We start from the raw sequence: 24,675 nt of genomic DNA, 5'->3' as shown, positions 1-24,675 counted from the left end.
AAATTAGCATTGAAATTTTTATCCTTTCATTTCATACACATTTCATACATAATTTATATCAAAAGTGTATCGAATATGTTACTGTATCAAATCAGGGTTCCAATTTAAATTGTATCAAATTAGCATTGAAATTTTTATCCTTTCATTTCATACACATTTCATACATAATTTATATCAAAAGTGTATCGAATATGTTACTGTATCAAATGAGGGTTCCAATTTAAACTGTATCAAATTAGCATTGAAATTTTTATCCTTTCATTTCATACACATTTCATACATAATTTATATCAAAAGTGTATCGAATATGTTACTGTATCAAATCAGGGTTCCAATTTAAACTGTATCAAATTAGCATTGAAATTTTTATCCTTTCATTTCATACACATTTCATACATAATTTATATCAAAAGTGTATTGAATATGTTACTGTATCAAATGAGGGTTCCAATTTAAACTGGATCAAATTAGCATTGAAATTTTTATCCTTTCATTTCATACACATTTCATACATAATTTATATCAAAAGTGTATCGAATATGTTACTGTATTAAATCAGGGTTCCAATTTAAACTGTATCAAATTAGCATTGAAATTTTTATCCTTTCATTTCATACACATTTCATACATAATTTATATCAAAAGTGTATCGAATATGTTACTGTATCAAATCAGGGTTCCAATTTAAATTGTATCAAATTAGCATTGAAATTTTTATCCTTTCATTTCATACACATTTCATACATAATTTATATCAAAAGTGTATCGAATATGTTACTGTATCAAATCAGGGTTCCAATTTAAACTGTATCAAATTAGCATTGAAATTTTATCCTTTCATTTCATACACATTTCATACATAATTATATCAAAAGTGTATCGAATATGTTACTGTATCAAATCAGGGTTCCAATTTAAATTGTATCAAATTAGCATTGAAATTTTTATCCTTTCATTTCATACACATTTCATACATAATTTATATCAAAAGTGTATCGAATATGTTACTGTATCAAATCAGGGTTCCAATTTAAACTGTATCAAATTAGCATTGAAATTTTTATCCTTTCATTTCATACACATTTCATACATAATTATATCAAAAGTGTATCAAATATGTAACTATCAAATCAGGGTTCCAATTTAAACTGTATCAAATTAGTGTTGAAATTTTTATCCTTTCATTTCATACACAATTTATATCAAAAGTGTATCGAATATGTTACTGTATCAAATGAGGGTTCCAATTTAAACTGTATCAAATTAGCATTGAAATTTTGATCCTTTCATTTCATACACATTTCATACATAATTATATCAAAAGTGTATCAAATATATGTCACTGTATGAAATCAGCGTTCCAATTTAAACTGTATTAAGGTTACACGAAGAAACGTATAAAAAACGTATAAAGTTGTTCTCTAAAACCGCGTTTTCTCAGCAATCAAATATCGCAGTGAGTCAAATGTTGGTGCATGGATGTATCTTAACATTATTTTTGTGTGTTTATACAAATTTTTAGAATCCGTTTGAAAATCCTTCGTTTAAATCATTTTTACGCACCATGTTCACAAGATCAAAAACACGTTCCATGCAGTTTTTTTCAAATATTCGCTCCGTGATAAAACTACGCCGAGTGATTGTTTTCTCCTTTTTTGTATTGTACTACAAATCGACCAAAGAAATAATGTTGCCATGGGGAAGAACCAAAAACAGTACCGATTAAATTTTATTAGCCGGTTTTGGGAACAATTTTCGAGAATCTTGTACCACAAAACACTGTTGTGTTACATTATCGATATCTGGATTGTGGAACATTAATTTTGATTGCTAACTGCCTACATTATTTCTCAAAAGTATGTCGATTCCTTTACCATTTGAATTTCACTCCAAATTTAAGCTACTTTTGCAAAAATCGAGGTTTTTCGCCATCGATACCTCCGACATTTACAGCGATGATGAGATTGTTTATCATAAGAGCCTGGTATGCACTATTCCATAATAGTCAGTTTGAGATCAATCGATTTCACAGATCACTCAGTAGCTCAATCGGTTAGCGCTGGAGTCACGTTGACTATATAATACTATAGTTTTGAGCTGGAAAACTTTGGTACGTGTTCGAGTCCCTAGGTGGTCCGTTCCATCTATTTTATTTTATTTTTCTCTCACTGTTTTTTCTTTTTTCTTGTTCGTTTCTTTCTTTCTGACTGCAGCAGCAGCGATTGATTGTTTTTGCCCGTTTTTTTTTTCATTATATAATTCAGGAATTTTTAGGCTATACTATTCTATATTTACAAATTAGATTAACAAAATATTGGTTGTTGGTTTTGTTACTGTTGTTGTAGTTATTGTTGTAGGCCTATATATTGCATAATCAGGGTATAAATAGGCATACTAGGCCTATTATAGCCTATAGAAGCATCGAGATATCATGATAGAAGCATTGATTTATTTCACGACAGATATCATCCAGGATAATTTTAAAAATTGAAAATTTTGAAAATCCAAAGGAAAATTGCCGTAAACGGCTGCCCACAATCACACCCCCCCCCCATCAGCCCATATGGTCCCATCATGGTCACCCCTTCCCTATCCCTGCCACATATAGGATGACTCACGAGCCGCGGTTTGTCCGTGGCCCTAGTTCAGATTGATACACTATTGTACGCGTGAGTTCATTCTTTTCTGCATGGCTGTTTCCATTATTAACTTACGCCCCTCTGGAATCAAGCCTTGAAAATCAATTGTATTTAACCTTAAAGTAGCATTGAAATTCTTATCCTTTCATTTTATACACATTTTATACATAATTATATCAAAAGTGTATCAAATATGTCACTGTATCAAATCAGCATTCCAATTTTAATGCTGGCCAGCGGACCGCCCTATTTTTGATACATGTCATTTGATACACTTTTGATATAGTTTTTGATACACTTTTGATACAGTTTTTGATACATTTTGATAGTTTTTTGATACGCTTTTGATACACTTTTGATACAGTTTTTATACACTTTTGATACAGTTTTTATACTCTTTTGATACAGTTTTTTATACGCTTTTGATAGTTTTTCAAATTTCAAAATTGGTCCAATCAAGCTCAAATTCAACAAGAATTATCCTTACATTATCTAAACATATTTTCAAACATTAATGACCCCAAAGCTCAAAGTGAAGGGGTCAAAGGTCAAATTTTGAAATTAGTCTAATCAAGCTCAAATTCAACACTGCCCTCTACTGCCAATGCTGACCTCTAGCACTTTCCCCCATCACGGAGCAGCTCAATGCACTTTCCCTATCAACGTTCAAAATTAAAACACAATAGGACAAATGTGTGAGAAAGTATTGCAAAAAGAAAGCAAAACCCAACCAAAATGGAACATACATACATCAGAGGGCCTGCTTGGAAAGCAGTGTTTTTCACTGAAGTTGTTACCCTCAATAAAGAGACAAAAAAAGCTACCAATAACAAAAAAGATTCAGCAGGGTTTTTTACTATACAGGCATGTGCTATATTCATGCTTAATACATATACATAGAGGCCCTATAATGTAATATATAGTAAGCTTACCTTATCAGAACTAAGTCAATAAAATATCCTCTTTAATCACAGTCCTGATTACAACTACATTGTAACCTAATGTGCAGTCTACAAGCATGTTTGTATCTTCATCATGATAAATAAAACACCATAATTTGCTCTAAAATACAGTACATTTCCAAATGCAAATCCTGGTGTTAACTGCATGTATGCCACATGGGCAAATTTGAAAATGATGAGTCATTATCTAGACATGTGATCAGTTATTGATACAGTTTTGATATACTACAAAAGGTCAGTTTATGAAAGCCCAATTTGATACACTTTTGATATACCTCTAGCCACCCAAAATAAACTAAGTCCAATTTAATATGCTTTACATACACTAAAAAACAGGCAAAGTCCAATTTAATACACTTTTGATACACTGTATGCAGCCAGAATTTGACTAAGTCCAATTTGATAGACTTTTGATATACCTCTAGCCACCAAAAATTAACTAAGTTCAATTTGATACACTTTACATACACTAAAAAACAGGCAAAGTCCAATTTAATACACTTTTGATACACTGTATGCAGCCAGAATTTGGCTAAGTCCAATTTGATACACTTTTGATATACCTCTAGCCACCAAAAATTAACTAAGTTCAATTTGATACACTTTACATACACTAAAAAACAGGCAAAGTCCAATTTAATACACTTTTGATACACTGTATGCAGCCAGAATTTGACTAAGTCCAATTTGATACACTTTTGATATACAACTAAAAACAAAAAGTTAATTTTGATACACTTTACATACACTAAAAAACTGCAAAGTCCAATTTGATACACTTTTGATACACCACAAGCATGGCCAAAATTAACTAAGTTCAAATTCTATACACTTTTGATACATTTTGATACAGTTAGGTGGTATTTGATACAGTTTTGATACCCTATATTTTCAGTTGATACATTTTCAATACACCTTTTGTATATCAAAACTGTATCAAATTGCCGTTTGATACAGATTTAATACACTTTGATACACTTTTGATACACCTCTTGCTGTATAGAATTTCTGCTAGGGCTTTCATCATGATTAATAACATGCTTTTATTTATCATAAATCGACTATGGCATAGTCTACCATGCATGCCCCATGGCTTATCTCCATTGGTGCTTGTGAAGGGCAGTGTGGAAGGGTGATGGGTTGAGCAAAATCATTAATTTGTTAGCCAATATCACCTCAACATGCCTGGCCAGCATCATTTTAGGCCCAATATACCAGCCCAATAATAGCCCCTCTCTCTCATGCGATGTTTAGACACATCTCATACTCTCACCCCTCTTCTCTCTCTCCCTCCCCTCTCTCTTTTCCCATTTTTAGGAATCCACCATTGAGATCCAAGTGTGAACAATTGTGTGTTGTGTCAATTCTCTCTTCAATCTAAAACACTCGCCACATTCTGTGCACTCAAATTGTTTTTGGTCACCAGTGTGAATGTGTTTGTGTTGTTTCAAACTTGATCTCCATGCAAAACTCTTGCCACACTCAGTGCACTGAAATGGATTATCACCAGTGTGAATGCGTATGTGTCGTGTCAAATCTGATTTCCTTGCAAAACACTTGTCACATTCCATGCACTGGAATGGTTTATCACCAGTGTGAATGCGTTTGTGTTGTGTCAACTGAGATTTCCATGCAAAACTCTTGTCACATTCTGTACAATGAAATGATGTTTCACTAGTGTGGGGGTGTGTGCGTTCGTGTTGTGTCAAATCTGAGTAACATGCATAACACTTGTCACACTCCATGCATTGATATGGTTTATCACTAGTGTGAATGCGCCGTGTGTGTTTTGTCAGATGTGATTTCAATGTAAAACACCTGTTACACTCAGTGCATTGAAATGGTTTATCACCAGTGTGAACTAGTGTGTGTCGTGTTAAAGCTGACTTCTGTCTAAAACACTTGCCACATTCCATGCACCGGAATGGTTTTTCACCAGTGTGAATGCGTTTGTGTGTTGTCAAACTTGAATTTGTTTGAAAAAACTTGTTACACTCTGTGCAATGAAATGGATAATCACCACGGTGTATGTGCCTTATGTGTCTTGTCAACTCTAATTTACTTGGAAAACATTTGTCACACTCTGCGCATTGAATAGCACCAGTGTGAATGTGCATGTGGCATGTCAACTGTGATTTCAACGCAAAATACGTCCCGCATTCCATGCAATGATATGGCTTATCACTTGTGTTAACTCCTGTGTGTCCTGTCAAATGTGGCATCGGAACAAAACATTTCCCACTCTCAGTGCAATGAATTGGTTCGGTTTGTTGTATAGGAAATAGTCCATGATGCTTGTGCATTGGCTTGCTTTTCTGTATCTGAATAGGAAGTGTCCCCTGATGTATGTCCCTTGCCTGTGTTTCTTGTATCTGCACAGGAAATATCCCCCGATGCATACGCCTTATCTGGTGTCTTCTTTTGTGTTTTCTGTACTGATCAAAACAGTGCCACCATCGGTTGCAGGTATAACAGCAGAAAGTCTGTAACATGGAAGGCATCTCCATTGCAAGTAATCTATAAACAAAAAATCCAGGAATTTGTATTATTGTCCAATATGATGTACTGGAGTGGTTTTTATTTTTTCACCAGTGTGAATGAGTTTGTATTTTGTCAAATTTGATTTCAATGTTAAACACTTCACACTAAGTACAATGAAATGGTTTTTCACCAGTGTGACTGCCTTTGTGTTGTCTCAAATCTAATTTCCTTGCAAAACACTTTCCATACTCTTTGCATTGAAATGGTTCAAGTTATCACCAGTGTGAACTGTGTATTGTGTTAAAAGTATCTTCAATCTAAATCCCTTGCCACATTTCATGCACCAGAATGATGTTTGGGGCGAGAAGCGCATGCACTTCCTTCCCTGTTTTAATTTCACTATAGATGTTTTCATGACCTCTAGTGTAATCACATTTGATCATTAGTGGAAGTTGCGACGATATCATTATTGACAGAAGCAGCTGTAACAGGGGTCAAAACCTGAAAAATGCTCCGATCTTCACCAAAATAGTCTCAAATTGTTCATCATAGAAAATCCATGCAGAAAAATAAGTTTGTATTGTGTATGATGCTTCCTTAAATGGGTAACCATGGTAACATAGCAAAAAGGGCCAGTCCCATATCGTCAGCCTGCTACGCTAATTGCCTAAGTCATTTTTGTCATTTTGAAAACAAAGTACAACATGGTTCAAACATGCATTTAAACATATTTATTCACCAATCTTTGCACAAGAACAAATGATAATGATACAAATGAAAGGGAATGAAATGATTTGGGTGATTACGGAACTAATGCATGCTTCAACCATGTTTTGTTCTTTGTTCTCAAAATTACAAAAAATGACTTAGGCATTTAGCGTAGCAGGCTGACGATATATGATTCAATGGAAATTGACCGTTGTCACCACGTTACCATAGTAACAAAACATCCTAGCTATGGCAAACTGTTTTTTAATTGTTTATAGAATACACAAATTTTGAGACTATTTTCATACATATTGAAGTATTTTTCAGGGTTTGACCCCTGTGGAGGTCAAATGGTGACCTTTGACCTTTCTGCTTATACTTCAGAAGAGAATGTCTCAGATAGGTAGGTAGAGTATAGTTTTTCTCGATCGCTATATGACAAGAGGAATAATTTAGATAACTTTTCAACAGCATTTGAGCAATTTAAATTTCGACCTCTGTGTTAACTTTGACCCGCCATATCTCAAAATGCTCAATGCTGACAGAGTTCCAGTAAACTTATTTTTCAAGTTGGTGGTCTTGAGAAAGCAATATCCATCAAAAACAAAACTATGGACACATAAAACAATGTCAAACCCACCGGCAGCCAGACTACTACCAGCGGCAGTGATCTACCATCTGGCAGGCTTATATGACTCGTATCTCACCCATCCATAAAAAAGCAAACAGAAGTTTTCCTGACAATATACAGACATAACATAACAGCAGACAATTACATATATCTATCATTGATATCTATTGATATCTATTCAGGTAAACAGCTGTCAAAGCAGGAAAATTGTAGGATATTCACTATTTCCTTGAGTGCTGAAACAGGTGTTGTGACATTGTCTGGATTCATAAAATATATATATATAAATATATTGATTTAGAAATTCGCTGTAGAAATAGGTGACAATTATTTATGAATGTATTGCCCTGCACTAGACGTACATGTATATGCTGTAACTCTGCATTGCACCATTGATTATCAAAGATAGGCATAAAGACCTGGATCATCAATTTATGGAAATTTCACAATATGCAGAGTACATGACTGTATACGTTTCACTTTTATGTGAGCTGTACGAAAAGTGTCATTGAAAAGAGTGGTATTGTATTCAATCTATGATTGCACATATGCACAGACATTGACAGGCTTATTTAATGCAGTCCACTGATAGTGCAGGGAAATGCATTCAAATATTGTTTTCACCTATCGCTATGGTAATTACTCCTGTCACATTACTACTTCTGGCTTCTGACTGGAACATGATATATATCATCAATAAGAAGGGATTTTTATGCTCAGCTGTGTTAGAAATAATCTGGCAATGTTAACTGTCCTCTCATAGCAACAGTAAACAAAATATATCTAGGGCAAAAATGAATATATTACAATTATTTTTAAAAGCATTTCTAGGCACACATTTTGCAATCTGAATATGCATATTGTTGAATACATTTATATACTTCATAAATTTGGGAAAATGGAAAACATGAACAAGTTGGACCGTGGAATTTAAGAGTATTTATCCTTGCAATTGTTTTTCACTGGTGTGAAGTTTTGTGTGTTTTGTCAAATTTGACTTCTCTCTAAAACACTTGCCACATTCCATGCACTGGAATGGTTTTTCACCAGTGTGAATGCGTGTGTGGCCTGTCAAATGTGATTTCCTTGCAAAACACTTGCCACATTCTGTGCACTGGAATGGTTTATTTCCAGTATGAACATGTTGATGTTTTGTCAAATCTCCTTTCCTTGCAAAATACGTACCACATTCAGTGCATGGATATGGTTTTTCACCAGTGTGAACTATTGTGTGTTGTGTCAAATCTGATTTCCTTTCAAAACACTTGTCACACTCTGTGCATTGAAATTGTTTATCACCAGTGTGAATTTTTGTGTGTTGTGTCAATTCTGCCTTCAATTTAAAACACTTGCCACATTCCATGCACTTGAATGGTTTGCCACCAGTGTGAATGCGTCTGTGTGTTGTCAAACTTGATTTCATTGTAAAACACTTGCCACATTCTGCACAATGAAATGGTTTATCACCAGTGTGAATGCGTATGTGTCTTGTCAATTCCGATTTCCACATAAACCGCTTCCCACATTCCATGCAATGGTATTGTTTATCACCTGTGTCAATTCCTGTATGTTCTGTCCAATGGGTCATTGGAACAACATCAGTGTGAACTTTTGTGTGGAATGTCAAATTTGACTCCTGTCTAAAACACTTGCCACATTCCATGCACCGGAATGGTTTATCACTAGTGTGAATGCGTGTGTGTATTGTCAAATTTGACTCCTGCCTAAAACACTTGCCACATTCCATGCACCGGAATGGTTTATCACCAGTGTGAATGCGTGTGTGTATTGTCAAATGTGATTTCCTTGCAAAACATTTGTCACACTCTGTGCACTGGAATGGTTTATTTCCAGTGTGAATGCGTTTGTGCGTTCTCAAATCTCCTTTCCTTGCAAAATATGTACCACACTCGGTGCATGGATATGGTTTTTCGCCAGTGTGAATTATTGTGTGTCGTTTCAAATCTGATCTCGATGCAAAACACTTGCCACACTCTGTGCATTGAAATGGTTTATCACCAGAGTGCACTTTTGTGTGTCGTGTCAATTCTGCCTTCAATTTAAAACACTTGCCACATTCCATGCACTTGAATGGTTTGCCACCAGTGTGAATGAGTTTGTGTGTAGTCAAACTTGATTTCCATACAAAACACTTGCCACATTCTTCACAATAAAATGGTTTATCACCAGTGTGAATGCGTATGTGTCTTGTCAATTCCGATTTAAACATAAACCACTTTCCACATTCCATACAATGGTATTGTTTATCACCCGTGTTAATTCCTGTATGTCCTGTAAAATGTGGCATCGGAACAAAACATTTCCCACTCTCAGTGCAATGAATTGGTTCGGTTTGTTGTATCTGCATAGGAAATATTCCATGATGCTTGTACATTGGCTTGCTTTTCTGAATAGGAAGTGTCCCCTGATGTATGTCCCTTGCCTGTGTTTCTTGTATCTGCACAGGAAATATCCCCCGATGCATATGCCTTGTCTGGTGTCTTCTTTTGTGTTTTCTGTACTGATCAAAACAGTGCCACCATCGGTTGCAGTAATGACAGCAAAAAGTCTGTAACATGGAAGGCATCTCCATTGCAAGTAATCTATAAACAAAAAATCCAGGAATGATAAATTTAAGAATTGGACTGGCTTTCTTTTTTAATGCTGATATTGTAGAATTCATATTAGCAATTATGTCCCCAATACTTTGTGTACAGGATCCGTCCAGATTCCAGCTAGGATCCTGAAGAAAATGTGCCAAAGAACATGCACTGATAAGTCTTCCCACTGATGGCGGTGATCTACCATCTGACAGGCTTGTCTCATATGTCACCTATCCACCAAAAAGGAAACTATACTGACAACTACAGACATCAATGTTAGCACTAGCACAGATCATTATCTTGAGAGGAGGCATTCTAATTTGCATGGCATATGGATTCCTCCCTTGGCGACCATGGGACTCTGGCTAGATCCTCAGGTTTATCCTGATGCCTCATGTAATAGAAACACATATTCTTAATTTCGGCATTCATTCAATCATTCATTCAATGTTAGCATTATATTTGTATCTCCTGGTGGCCCCATGCAGTGGAAAAACCTGAATTTGTTACAAAGAAATGAAAATGATATGAAGCAAAGAAAGCCACACCCAACAACCAATAAAACAAATTACTGTTACCCTATGGGTATGAGAGTGACATGAGACACGAAATGAAGTACTAATTGTCCCTTTGCCCCTGTTTCATTCATTTGGATTAAGAGGATGCGACTATTTCATTATTCATTACATTATTTGATATACTTTCATTATTCATTATTTGATGTACTTCAATTATTGTTGATCGTGTGTTTTATTATGCATATTGAAATGGTCTTGGGTACAGCTAATGGAAGTCCCAATTTACTGTTACATTTTTTTCCAAGGTTGAGTAGGTGACTTTTTCATTATTCATTATGTTCAAACTTTCATTATTTGAGCCGACTACATGATGAAATTATTGTATTTTGTACCTTAACTTTGTCAAAGTAAGTACATTTGCTGTCTTCCTATGTAAGTACATGTACTGCATGTGGTAAAAGAGAGCATATATATGTGTTGCTACAGGAAAGTAATCGATGTATTGGTATAGAGTGCTTGCACAGCCTACTACTTCCTGCAAGGTCAAATATTGATCCATGCTTTGGCAATTTTGCTGGAGGACAAACAATGCACTGTGCACTGCACTGAGCAATAGGAGAAACTCAGGTTCATCACAAACTGGCTCAGAAAATGTTCAATTATCTCCAATTCATATTATTTTTTCACCAGAGGAATTTTTCAGAACTATTTCTTTAATTTTTCTGCAAAAATTTTAGATTTTAATGATGAAATTGTGTTTCAGAGACAAGTTTTTCTGCCTCAGAGCATGACTTTGCATTGAAATAGTGTAGAAAACTTTGCTTGCTTGTCCTCCACCACGCTTGACTGACTTCAGCATATGTCACTTAGTTTGACCTATTGACCTACTGTGCAAGGGCCCTATAGACCAAATTGCAAACTGTGGCGCGGTGTCCAAACCAGCAGATTGCAACACTGCAAGCCACAATGATGCCATGATGTTAATTGAGTGCATTATCCCCCCCATATATCCATAAGGCTGCGATCACATAGAAGCATACGGTGTACAGTATTCGCTATACGAAATACGCTCATTCGATCAGGCTGAGTTCATATAGGCGTATACTATGTGAACTCCGCCTGATCAAATGAGCGTATTTCGTGTAGTGAATAGCGAGTAGGTCAGTTTACCAATTTTCTTCGTCTAATTAAATGCTTGTAACTTTACTTCTTGAGGTCACATTGCATTCATTGAGGTGTCATAATGTGCAGAATTATATAGTGCATCTATTGAAACAAATGAATTTACCCACATATGGTTTATTTTTTAAATTAGGACGGTATACGCTGCACTAAAATCGAACATGCACGATTCCCACTATACTATACGCAGGTATAGGCCTTTTCGAATAGTGCCCTCTTACAATGTATGTGACCCGGTACTATGAAATTACCTTGCTCGATTTAAGCTATACGCGTGCACCTGCAAAACGTGCACCGTATACCCGAATAGTTTACTTCTATGTGATCGCAGCCTAAAAGATTTTTTAAGTATGCCTTTCTTGATGAGGAATACTTTCAAATAGTTTTTGTTTCTCATAATCTTGACAAAATATCAAATAATGAAATATTTGGAAATAATGAATTATTTTATCAGCAACTTTCCAGGACCAGGCCGGGTAACAAGAAACTGGGAATCGGCTTTCATAAGCCTAAAAGGTGAATTTGGCCTTGGGTCATTATGATTGCGACCCATAACATTTGTAAATGTAAATGTAAATTTCAAAACACAATTTCAAAATACTGTTCACACTGAAGCTTTGTCAGTACATTGAAATGGTTTTTCACCAGTGTGAATGCATTTGTGTTTTGTCAAAAGTGATATCCTGGCAAGACACTTGTCACACTCCGTGCACTGAAATGGTTTAGTGTGAATGTGTTTGTGTGTTGTCAAATCTGATTTCCTTGCAAAACACTTGCCACATTTCATGCACTGGAGTGGTTTTTTACCAGTGTGAATAAGGTAGTGTTTTGTCAAATATGATTTCAATGCAAAACACTTGCCACACACAGTGCATTGAAAAGGTTTATCACCAGTATGAACAAATGTGTGTCGTGTCAAATCTCCTTTCCTTGCATAACACTTGTCACACACCGTGCATTGGAATAGTATATTACCAGTGTGAACTACATGTACCGGGGTGAATGCATTTGTGTGTTACTAAATTTGATGTAAATGTAAATTTCAGAACACAATTTCAAAACACTGTTCACACTTAACGGAAGGGGTATGAACGTTTGGACAGTATTTATTGTGGGACATTAGAGCATGTCAGACATATCGATTTGCATTCTGAATACAAAGAATGTCCTTCTGATATCAAATAATTTAGATTTAGATTTTTTGAAATTTGCAATGTAGTACACATTTTATGGCAAATGATTAAAAATTGATATTTTTGATATTTAACAGTACTCGAAGTAAACTAAATCTGATGATTTATACTTAAAGTGTATGTAGGTGGGATGAAAAGCCAATGATCAATTGAAAATTTTGACCTTTCATATTGAAGATATGGATTTTTTTTTTTCCAAAACACTAAAAAATTCTTTTTGGGAAAAAAATCCATATCTTCAATATAAAAGGTCAAAATTTTCAATTGATCGTCGGCTTTTCCTCCCAGCTACATACACTTTAAGAATATATCATTAGATTTGTAAAATTTACTTCGAGGACTGTTATATATCAAAAATGTGAAAAATATCAAATTTTAATAATTTGCCATAAATTTTGTATTATATCGTGAATTTCAAAAAATGAAATTTATTTGATATCAGAAAGACATTCTTCGTATTCAGAATGCAATTCGATATGTCTGATGTGCTCTCATGTCCCACAAAAAATACTGTCGAAATGATCAAAATGCTCATTCCAGATCCCTTAAGTCAGTACATTGAAATGGTTTTTTACCAGTGTGAATGCATAAATTTGTGTTTTGTCAAATATGATTTCCTTGCAAAACACTTGCCACAATACGCGCACTGAAATGGTTTATCACCAGTGTGAATGTGTTTATGTTCTGTCAAATTTGATTTCCTTGTAAAACACTTGTCACACTCCGTACAATGAAATTGTTTATCACCAGTGTGAATGCGTGTGTGTTTTGTCAACTCTGATTTCCATACAAAACACTTATCACACTCTGTGCATCGAAATTGTTTATCACCAGTGTGAATGCGTGTGTGTTTTGTCAACTCTGATTTCCATACAAAACACTTATCACACTCTGTACATCGAAATTGTTTATCACCAGTGTGAATGTGTGTGTGTCTTATCAACTCTGATTTCCATGCAAAACACTTGTCACACTCTGCGCATTGAAATGGTTTATCACCAGTGTGAACAACTGTGTGTCGTTTCAACTCTGATTTTGATGCTAAACACTTGCCACACTCTGTGCATTGAAATGGTTTATCACCAGTGTGAACAACTGTGTGTCGTTTCAAATCTGATCTCGATGCAAAACACTTGCCACACTCTGTGCATTGAAATGGTTTATCACCAGTGTGAACAACTGTGTGTCGTTTCAACTCTGATTTCGATGCAAAACACTTGCCACATTCCATGCACTTGAATGGTTTTTCACCAGTGTGAATGCGTGTGTTGTGTCAAATGTGATTTCCTTGCAAAACACTTGCCACACTCTGTACATTGAAATGGTTTATCATCAGTGTGAACAACTGTGTGTCGTTTCAAATCTGATCTCGAAGCAAAACACTTGCCACACTCTGTGCATTGAAATGGTTTATCACCAGTGTGAACAACTGTGTGTCGTTTCAACTCTGATTTTGATGCAAAACACTTGCCACACTCTGTGCATTGAAATGGTTTATCACCAGTGTGAACAACTGTGTGTCGTTTCAAATCTGATCTTGATGCAAAACACTTGCCACACTCTGTGCATTGAAATGGTTTATCACCAGTGTGAACAACTGTGTGTCCTTTCAACTCTGATTTCGATGCAAAACACTTGCCACATTCCATGCATTGAAATTGTTTATCACCAGTGTGAACTATTGTGTGATGTGTCAAATTTGTCTTCAATCTAAAACACTTGCCACATTCCGTGCACTCAAATGGTTTTTCATTACTAGTGTGAATGCGTAATTTGTGTTGTTTCAAACTTGATTTCCATGCAAAACACTTGCCACACTCAGTACATTGAAATGGTTTATCACCAGTGTGAATGCGTGTATGTCTTGTCATATCCAATTTTGATGCAAAACACTTTTCACATTCCATGCACTGGAATAGTTTTTCACCAGTGTGAATGCGTATGTGTTGTGTCAAATCCGAGTAACATGCATAACATTTGTCACACTCCATGCATTGATATGGTTTATCACTAGTGTGAATGCGCCGTGTGTGTTTTGTCAGATGTGATTTCAATGTAAAACATCTATCACACTCAGTGCATTGAAATTGTTTATCACCAGCATGAACTAGTGTGTGTTGTGTCAAACCTTGCTTCTGGCTAAAACACTTGCCACATTCCATGCACTGGAATGGTTTTTCACCAGTGTGAATGCGTTTGTGTGTTGTCAAATTTGCTTTCGTTTGAAAACATTTGTTACACTCTGAACAATGAAATGGATAATCACCACGGTGAATGCGCCGCATGTGTCTTGTCAGATCTAATTTTCTTGGAAAACATTTGTCACACTCTGCGCATTGAATAACACCAGTGTGAATGTGCATGTGGCATGTCAACTGTGATTTCAACGCAAAATACTTCCCGCATTCCATGCAATGATATGGTTTATCACTTGTGTGAACTCCTGTGTGTCCTGTCAAATGTGGCATCGGAACAAAACATTTCCCACTCTCAGTGCAATGAATTGGTTGTATCTGCATAGGAAATATTCCATGATGCTTGTGCATTGGCTTGCTTTTCTGTATCTGAATAGGAAGTGTCCCCTGATGTATGTCCCTTGCCTGTGTTTCTTGTATCTGTACAGGAAATATCCCCCGATGCATATGCCTTGTCTGGTGTCTTCTTTTGTGTTTTCTGTACTGATCAAAACAGTGCCACCATCGTTTGCAGTAATAACAGCAGAAAGTCTGTAACATGGAAGGCATCTCCATTGCAAGTAATCTATAAACAAAAAAATCCAGGAACTTGTATTATTGTCCAATATGATATACTGGAGTGATTTTTTTTTTTTTTTTTGTGAATGAGTTTGTATTTTGTCAAATTTGATTTCAATCTAAAACACTTCACACTAAGTACAATGAAATGGTTTTTCACCAGTGTGACTGCATTTGTGTTGTCTCAAATCTAATTTCCTGCTCCACTTGCAGAAAAGTGCAAGCGGCATGTTGAAGCATCATGCAGCTCAGCAGCAAGCGGCAGAAAGTATGAAACCAGCATAACAATTATTTTACAGCAGACAATTACAATTTACATATATCTATCATTGATATCTATTCAGGTAGAGCTGTCAAAGCAGGAAAATTGTGGGATATTCACTATTTCCTTGAGTGCTGAAAGAGGTGTTGTGTCATTGTCTGGATTCATAAATATATTGATTTAGAAATTCACTGTAGAAATAGGTGACAACTATGTTTGAATGTATTGCCCTGCACTAGACATATGCTGTATTGCATCATTGATAGACAGGCATAAGACCTGGATCATCAATTTATGGAAATTTCACATTATGAAGGGTACATGTACGTTTCACTTTTACGTGAGCTGTACGAAAAGTTCTCGTGTCATTGACAGGCGACGAATGCAGTCCACTGATAGTGCAGGGATATGCATTCAAAGATTGTTTTCACCTATCGCTATGGTAATTACTCCCGTCACATCACTACTTCTGGCTTCTGACTCGAACATATCGTCAATAAGAAGGGATTTTTATGCTCAGCTGTGTTAGAAATGATCTGGCAATGCTAACTGCCCTCTCATACCAACAGTAAACAAAATATATCTAGGGCAAAAATGAATATACGTGTATTACAATTATTTTTAAAAGCATTTTTAGGCACACATTTTGCAATCTGAATATGTTGTTGAATACTAAATAGATTCATCAGGTTTGTTGGTAAACATTATAAATGATTTCATTTGAACAAAACCAAAATGTAACTCACGATTGACGGTTTCGCCTATCATGGTCGATAGGCATCATCAGAATGATGCTTGTTGATCCTTACTTCCGGTTGGACGAATCCCGGCCGACGAGGGTGTTTTATCAGCCAGGAGAGACGGGCCGCAAATTTGAAACTAGACTGAATGAGCACCAAAAAGAAACAGCTAGGGTGTCAAAGACCAAAACCAACTATACCCGTCAATCTCGCAAGCAATCAGCGAGTGAACAGTCTAAGTCCGCCATTGCGGACCATGCGATCCAGCAAAACCATGTCATCAATTGGGACAATGCTAAGATCTTGTGCAAAGAGTGCGATGCAAATACAAGAAGAATCAAAGAATCCATTTGGATCAGGAGAAGAGGCCCGAACGTCATGAACAGAGACGAGGGGCCCACTTCCTTAGTCACGTGTATGATCCTCTCCTGGCTGATAAAACACCCTCGTCGGCCGAGATTCGTCCAATCGGAAGTAAGGATCAACAAGCATCATTCTGATGATGCCTATCAACCGTCAATCGTGAGTTACATTTTGGTTTTGTTCAAATGAAATCATTTATAATGTTGTTGAATACATTTATATACTTCATAAATTTGGAAAAATGTTAAACATGAACGAGTTGGACCATGGAATTTAAGACTCAAGAGTATTTATCCTTGCAATTGTTTTTCACCAGTATGAACTTTTGTATGGTGTGTCAAATTTGACTTCTGTCTAAAACACTTGCCACATTCCATGCACTGGAATGGTTTATCACCAGTGTGAATGCGTGTGTGGCCTGTCAAATGTGCTTTCCTTGCAAAACACTTGCCACACTCTGTGCACTGGAATGGTTTATTTCCAGTATGAATATGTTTATGTTTTGTCAAATCTCCTTTCCTTGCAAAATATGTACCACACTCGGTGCATAGAAATGGTTTTTCACCAGTGTGAACTATTGTGTGTTGTTTCAAATCTGCTTTCCTTTCAAAGCACTTGTCACACTCTGTGCATTGAAATGGTTTATCACCAGTGTGAATTTGTGTGTGTCGTGTCAATTCTGCCTTCAATTTAAAACACTTGCCACATTCCATGCACTTGAATGGTTTGCCACCAGTGTGAATGCGTCTGTGATGTGTCAAATTTGATTTCTTTGTATAACACTTGCCACATTCTGCACAATGAAATAGTTTATCACCAGTGTGAATGCGTGTGTGTCTTGTCAACTCTGAGTTACACATAAACCACTTCCCACATTCCATGCAATGGTATTGTTTATCACCCATGTCAATTCTTGTATGTTCTGTCCAATGGGTCATTGGAACAACACCAGTGTGCACTTTTTTGTGGAATGTCAAATATGACTCCTGTCTAAAACACTTGCCACATTCCATGCACTGAAATGGTTTACCACCAGTGTGAATGAGTTTGTGGCCTGTCAAATGTGATTTCCTTGCAAAACACTTGCCACACTCTGTGCACTGGAATGGTTTATTTCCAGTATGAATATGTTTGTGTGTTATCAAATCTCCTTTCCTTGCAAAATATGTACCACACTCAGTGCATAGATATGGTTTTTTACCAATGTGAACTATTGTGTGTTGTGTCAAATATGATTTCCTTTCAAAGCACTTGCCACACTTTGTGCATTGAAATGGTTTATCACCAGTGTGAATTTGTGTGTGTCGTGTCAATTCTGCCTTAAATTTAAAACACTTGCCACATTCCATGCACTTGAATGGTTTGCCACCAGTGTGAATGCGTCTGTGATGTGTCAAATGTGATTTCCTTGCAAAACACTTGCCACATTCTGTACAATGAAATGGTTTATCACCAGTATGAATGCGTATGTGTCTTGCCAATTCCGATTTCCACTTAAACCACTTCCCACATTCCATACAATGGTATTGTTTATCACCCGTGTCAATTCTTGTATGTTCTGTCCAATGTGTCACAGGAAATATTCCATGATGCTTGTGCATTGGCTTGCTTTTCTGTATATGAATAGGAAGTGTCCCCTGATGTATGTCCCTTGCCTGCGTTTCTTGTATCTGCACAGGAAATATCCCCCGATGCATACGCCTTGTCTGGTGTCTTCTTTTGTGTTTTCTGTACTGATCAAAACAGTGCCACCATCGGTTGCAGGTATAACAGCAGAAAGTCTGTAACATGGAAGGCATCTCCATTGCAAGTAATCTATAAACAAAAAATCCAGGAATTATAAATTTAAGAATTTTGGACCGGCTTTCTTTTTTTAATGTTAATATTGTATAATTCATATTAGCAATTATGTCCCCAATACTTTGTGTACAGGATCTGACCAGATTCCAGCTAGGATCCTGAAGGAATGTGCTGAAGAACATGGACTGATAAGTATTCACACTGGTGGCGGTGATCTACCATCTGACAGGCTTGTCTCATATGTCACCCATTCATTAAAATGAAATCAGAAGTTAAACAATTACAGACATCAGCGTACATGTAGCACAGATCATTATCTTGAGAGGAGGCATTCTAATTTGCATGGCATATACATATAGACTCATCCTTGTATTTGTTCATAAACTTCATTTGCATATGGGGAGCAATTCTTGACGACCATGGGACTCTGGCTAGATCCTCAGGTTTAGCCCAACACCACCTGTAATAGAAATTCTTAATTTCGGCATTCATTCAATGTTAGCATTATATTTCTCCTGGTGGCCCCGTGCACTGGAAAACCTGAATTTGTTGCTTACAAAGAAATGAAAATGATATGAAGCAAAAGAAAGCCACTACCAACAAGCAATAAAACAAATTACTGTTACCCTATGGGGATGAGAGTGACATGAGACAGGAAATGAAGTACAGGATGTGACTATTTCATTATTCATTATTTAATATACTTTCATTATTCATTATTTGACATACTTGATCGTGTGATTTTTTATATGCATATTAATTGAAATAGTCTTGGGTATAAAAAGCTAATGAAAGTCCCAGTTTCCTGCTATTTTTTTCCCAGGGTTGAATAGGTGACTTCTTCATTATTCATACGTTCAAACTTTCATTATTTGAGCAGTCAGCTCATACATGATGAAATATGGTATTGTACCTTAACATTGCCAAAGTACATTTGCTGGCTTCCTATGCAAGTACATACTACTGTAAGTGGTAAAAGAAAGCATATATTAATGTAGGAAAGTAATTGATGTATTGGTATAGACCACATTGCAGACCTAAATAAGACTGTGGCGCAGTGTCCACACCTGCAGATGGCAAAACTGCAAGGCACAGATGATGCCATGATGTTAATTGAGTGCATTATCTGCCCTGCCCATATATCCATCAAAAATATCAAATAATGAAATATTTGGAAATAATAGATTATATTATCAGCAATTTTCCAGGACCAGGTCCGGAAACAAGTAACAGGGAATTTGAATTTGGCCTTGGGTCATTATGATTGCGACCTATAACATTTTGTAGTAAGTAAACAACTTCATTCTGTTTTAATGCTAGCAATTAAATAAATAAATTTGCAAAATATGTCAATTGTTTTCAAATGCTTGGTAATAATAGTACAAAGACTTTTTGACCTGAGAATTATAATTATAATAGTCAAGGAAAAAGCTGGAAATATACCATATTTGGCTATTTATTAGGATCATCAAAACTGGTACCTAAAATGACCACAATGGATCTCCAGAGACCTTTAAATTGGGGATAGGATGTAAATTGTGTCAATTGTGATCCGGGGGAGGGCACTTCCATAGCAGATATGCATCATGTGCCTCGGGATAGACCCCCTTTTTCAAACCGGCTTGTACCCAATGACCCCCTTTTTGTGTTATGGTCCTACCTATTATCCAATGACCCCCTTTAAAAAATGTATGTACTCAATGACCCCCTCCCCCCTTTTTCTATTTCCTGCTACCCAATGACCCCCTTGTTAATTCCCAAATTTAGGTGGTATTTGTGTTCTCCTCCAGAAATAATGAGATTTTTCACTTTCCAAGGTGGCCAAGTTGTTTTTTCACAGTTTGGCACTTATTCAATGTGTACTTAATGATACTCTTTTGGCAATCCTGTACCCAATGCCTCCCATTTTACTTTTTGTTACCCCAATGACCATCATTTTTTCAAACTTTCATACCGAATGACCCCATTATTATTCAGGTTGTGTAGGCCTACTGAACGACCCCATATTTTTGTAATTGTACATTTGACCTGAATGCCCCCTACTTTTAACATGGCCGAGGCACATCCCTGCCATTTCAGATAGGAAGTGCCTCCCCCGGGTGATATCAATACTCTGCTACTGTAATACCATACCAAATACATTTAAGTGTGAATATTAAGTGTACTGTCCTATTACGTCTCACACCGGGGTCTCACATTGATGCAAAACACCTGTAACAATGTGTGTATTGACATGGTTTATCACTAAGATATAGTGTGAGCTAATTGTGTGTCATGGTCATTCTGTCTTCAATATAAAACACTTGCCACATTCCATGCACTGGAAGAATGGTTTATCACCAGTCTGAATGTGTTTGTCGTATTAAATGTGCTTTCTGTGTCAAACACTTGCCACATTCCATGCATAAAAATGGTTTATAATTTGTATGAGTGTGTTTATGTCATGTCAAATGTGATTTCCTTGCAAAACACTTGCCACACTCGGTGCATTGGAATAGTTTATAACCAGTGTGAACTTCCAGTGTGAATGCGCTTGTGTGTTGTCAAATTTAATTTCAATGTAAATTTCAAAACACAATTTCAAAACATTTTAATTTCAAAACACTGGTGACACTCAAGTTCAGTCAGTACATTGAAATAGTTTGTCACCCGTGTGAATGCGTTTGTGTTTTGTCATAAGTGATATCTCAAGCTCAGTCAGTACACTGAAATGGTTTTTCACCAGTGTGAATGCGTTTGTGTTTTGTCAAATATGATTTCCTTGCAAATCACTTGTCACACTCCGTGCACTGAAATGGTTTAGTGTGAATGTGTTTGTGTGTTGTCAAATCTGATTTCCTTGCAAAACACCTGCCACATTTCATGCACTGGAGTGGTTTTTTACCAGTGTGAATAAGGTAGTGTTTTGTCAAATATGATTTCAAAGCAAAACACTTGCCACAGTCTGTGCATTGAAAAGGTTTATCACCAGTATGAACAACTGCGTGTCATGTCAAATCTCCTTTCCTTGCATAACACTTGTCACACTCCGTGCTTTGGAATAGTTTATTACCAGTGTGAACTACATGTACCGGGGTGAATGCGTTTGTGTGTTGCTAAATTTGATGTAAATGTAAATTTCAGAACACAATTTCAAAACACTGTTCACACTTAAGGGAAGGGGTATGAACATTTGGACAGTATTTATTGTGGGACATTAGAGCATGTCAGACATATCGTTTGCATTCTGAATACAAAGAATGTCCTTCTGATATCAAATAATTTAGATTTCGATTTTTGAAATTTGCAATGTAGTACATTTTATGGCAAATGATTAAAAATTGATATTTTTGATATTTAACAGTACTCAAAGTAAACTTTATAAATCTGATGATTTATACTTAAAGTGTATGTAGGTGGGAATGATCAATTGAAAATTTTGACCTTTCATATTGAAGATATGGATTTTTTTCCCAAAACACTAAAAAAATTCTTTTTGGGGAAAAAAATCCATATCTTCAATATGAAAGGTCAAAATTTTCAATTGATCGTCGGCTTTTCCTCATCATTAGATTTGTAAAATTTACTTCGAGGACTGTTATATATCAAAAATGTGAAAAATATCAAATTTTAATAATTTGCCATAAATTTTGTATTATACCGTGAATTTCAAAAAATAAAATTTATTTGATATCAGAAAGACATTCTTCGTATTCAGAATGCAATTCAGTATGTCTGATGTGCTCTCATGTCCCACAAAAAATACTGTCGAAACGCTCAAAATGCTCATTCCAGATCCCTTAAGCTCAGTCAGTACATTGAAATGGTTTTTACCAGTGTGAATGCATAAATTTGTGTTTTGTCAAATATGATTTCCTTGCAAAACACTTGCCACAATCGTGCACTGAAATGGTTTATCACCAGTGTGAATGCGTTTGTGTTCTGTCAAATTTGATTTCCTTGCAAAACACTTATCACACTCTGTGCATCGAAATTGTTTATCACCAGTGTGAATGCGTGTGTGTCTTGTCAACTCTGATTTCAATACAAAACACTTATCACACTCTGTGCATCGAAATTGTTTATCACCAGTGTGAATGCGTGTGTGTCTTGTCAACTCTGATTTCCATACAAAACACTTATCACACTCTGTGCATCGAAATTGTTTATCACCAGTGTGAATGCGTGTGTGTCTTGTCAACTCTGAATTCCATGCAAAACACTTGTCACACTCTGCGCATTGAAATGGTTTATCACCAGTGTGAACAACTGTGTGTCGTTTCAACTCTGATTTTGATGCAAAACACTTGCCACACTCTGTGCATTGAAATGGTTTATCACCAGTGTGAACGACTGTGTGTCGTTTCAAATCTGATCTCGATGCAAAACACTTGCCACACTCTGTGCATTGAAATGGTTTATCACCAGTGTGAACAACTGTGTGTCGTTTCAACTCTGATTTCGATGCAAAACACTTGCCACATTCCATGCACTTGAATGGTTTTTCACCAGTGTGAATGCGTGTGTGTTGTGTCAAATGTGATTTCCTTGCAAAACACTTGCCACACTCCGTACATTGAAATGGTTTATCACCAGTGTGAACAACTGTGTGTCGTTTCAAATCTGATCTCGATGCAAAACACTTGCCACACTCTGCGCATTGAAATGGTTTATCACCAGTGTGAACAACTGTGTGTCGTTTCAACTCTGATTTCGATGCAAAACACTTGCCACATTCCATGCATTGCAATTGTTTATCACCAGTGTGAATTATTGTGTGATGTGTCAAATTTGTCTTCAATCTAAAACACTTGCCACATTCCGTGCACTCAAATGGTTTTTCATTACTAGTGTGAATGCGTAATTTGTGTTGTTTCAAACTTGATTTCCATGCAAAACACTTGCCACACTTAGTACATTGAAATGGTTTTTCACCAGTGTGAATGCGTGCATGTCTTGTCATATCCAATTTTGATGCAAAACACTTTTCACATTCCATGCACTGGAATAGTTTTTCACCAGTGTGAATGCGTATGTGTTGTGTCAAATCTGAGTAACATGCATAACATTTGTCACACTCCATGCATTGATATGGTTTATCACTAGTGTGAATGCGCCGTGTGTGTTTTGTCAGATGTGATTTCAATGTAAAACACCTGTTACACTCATTGCATTGAAATGGTTTATCACCAGCATGAACTAGTGTGTGTTGTGTCAAACCTTGCTTCTGGCTAAAACACTTGCCACATTCCATGCACTGGAATGGTTTTTCACCAGTGTGAATGCGTTTGTGTGTTGTCAAATTTGCTTTCGGTTGAAAACATTTGTTACACTCTGTACAATGAAATAGATAATCACCACGGTGAATGCGCCGCATGTGTCTTGTCAGATCTAATTTTCTTGGAAAACATTTGTCACACTCTGCGCATTGAATAGCACCAGTGTGAATGTGCATGTGGCATGTCAACTGTGATTTCGACGCAAAATACTTCCCGCATTCCATGCAATATGGTTTATCACTTGTGTTAACTCCTGTGTGTCCTGTCAAATGTGGCATCGGAACAAAACATTTCCCACTCTCAGTGCAATGAATTGGTTGTATCTGCATAGGAAATATCCCATGATGCTTGTGCATTGGCTTGCTTTTCTGTATCTGAATAGGAAGTGCCCCCTGATGTATGTCCCTTGCCTGTGTTTCTTGTATCTGCACAGGAAATATCCCCCGATGCATACGTCTTGTCTGATGTCTTCTTTTGTGTTTTATGTACTGATCAAAACAGTGCCACCATCGGTTGCAGGAATAACAGCAGAAAGTCTGTAACATGGAAGGCATCTCCATTGCAAGTAATCTATAAACAAAA

General features: G+C 36.4%; 2 protein-coding genes across 2 annotated transcripts in view; both read right to left on the bottom strand.

The window, feature by feature from the left end:
- The window catches only part of LOC140137257 (uncharacterized), a 28,687-nt gene extending 12,961 nt beyond the window's left edge, over positions 1–15,726 (bottom strand). The window contains 3 exon segments of the mRNA XM_072158904.1: positions 8,365–10,254; positions 13,501–14,182; positions 14,184–15,726. Coding sequence (XP_072015005.1) covers positions 8,365–10,254; positions 13,501–14,182; positions 14,184–15,667 — 4,056 coding nt within the window. The 5' untranslated portion in view covers positions 15,668–15,726.
- A 1,489-nt stretch (positions 15,727–17,215) lies between these two features.
- LOC140137256 (uncharacterized) overlaps positions 17,216–24,675 on the bottom strand; it is a 39,969-nt gene continuing 32,509 nt past the window's right edge. The window contains exons 2-3 of the mRNA XM_072158903.1: positions 22,681–24,663; positions 17,216–18,850 (exon numbers count right to left, since the gene is read on the bottom strand). Of these exons, the coding sequence (XP_072015004.1) occupies positions 17,326–18,850; positions 22,681–24,653 (3,498 nt within the window). The 5' untranslated portion in view covers positions 24,654–24,663 and the 3' untranslated portion in view covers positions 17,216–17,325. The remainder of the gene's footprint in view (positions 18,851–22,680; positions 24,664–24,675) is intronic.

Source organism: Amphiura filiformis, chromosome 17, assembly GCF_039555335.1.
Source record: "Amphiura filiformis chromosome 17, Afil_fr2py, whole genome shotgun sequence".
Lineage (NCBI taxonomy): Eukaryota > Metazoa > Echinodermata > Ophiuroidea > Amphilepidida > Amphiuridae > Amphiura > Amphiura filiformis.
Note: the sequence above shows the minus strand (reverse complement) of the source record. Positions and strands in the feature narration are given on the sequence as shown.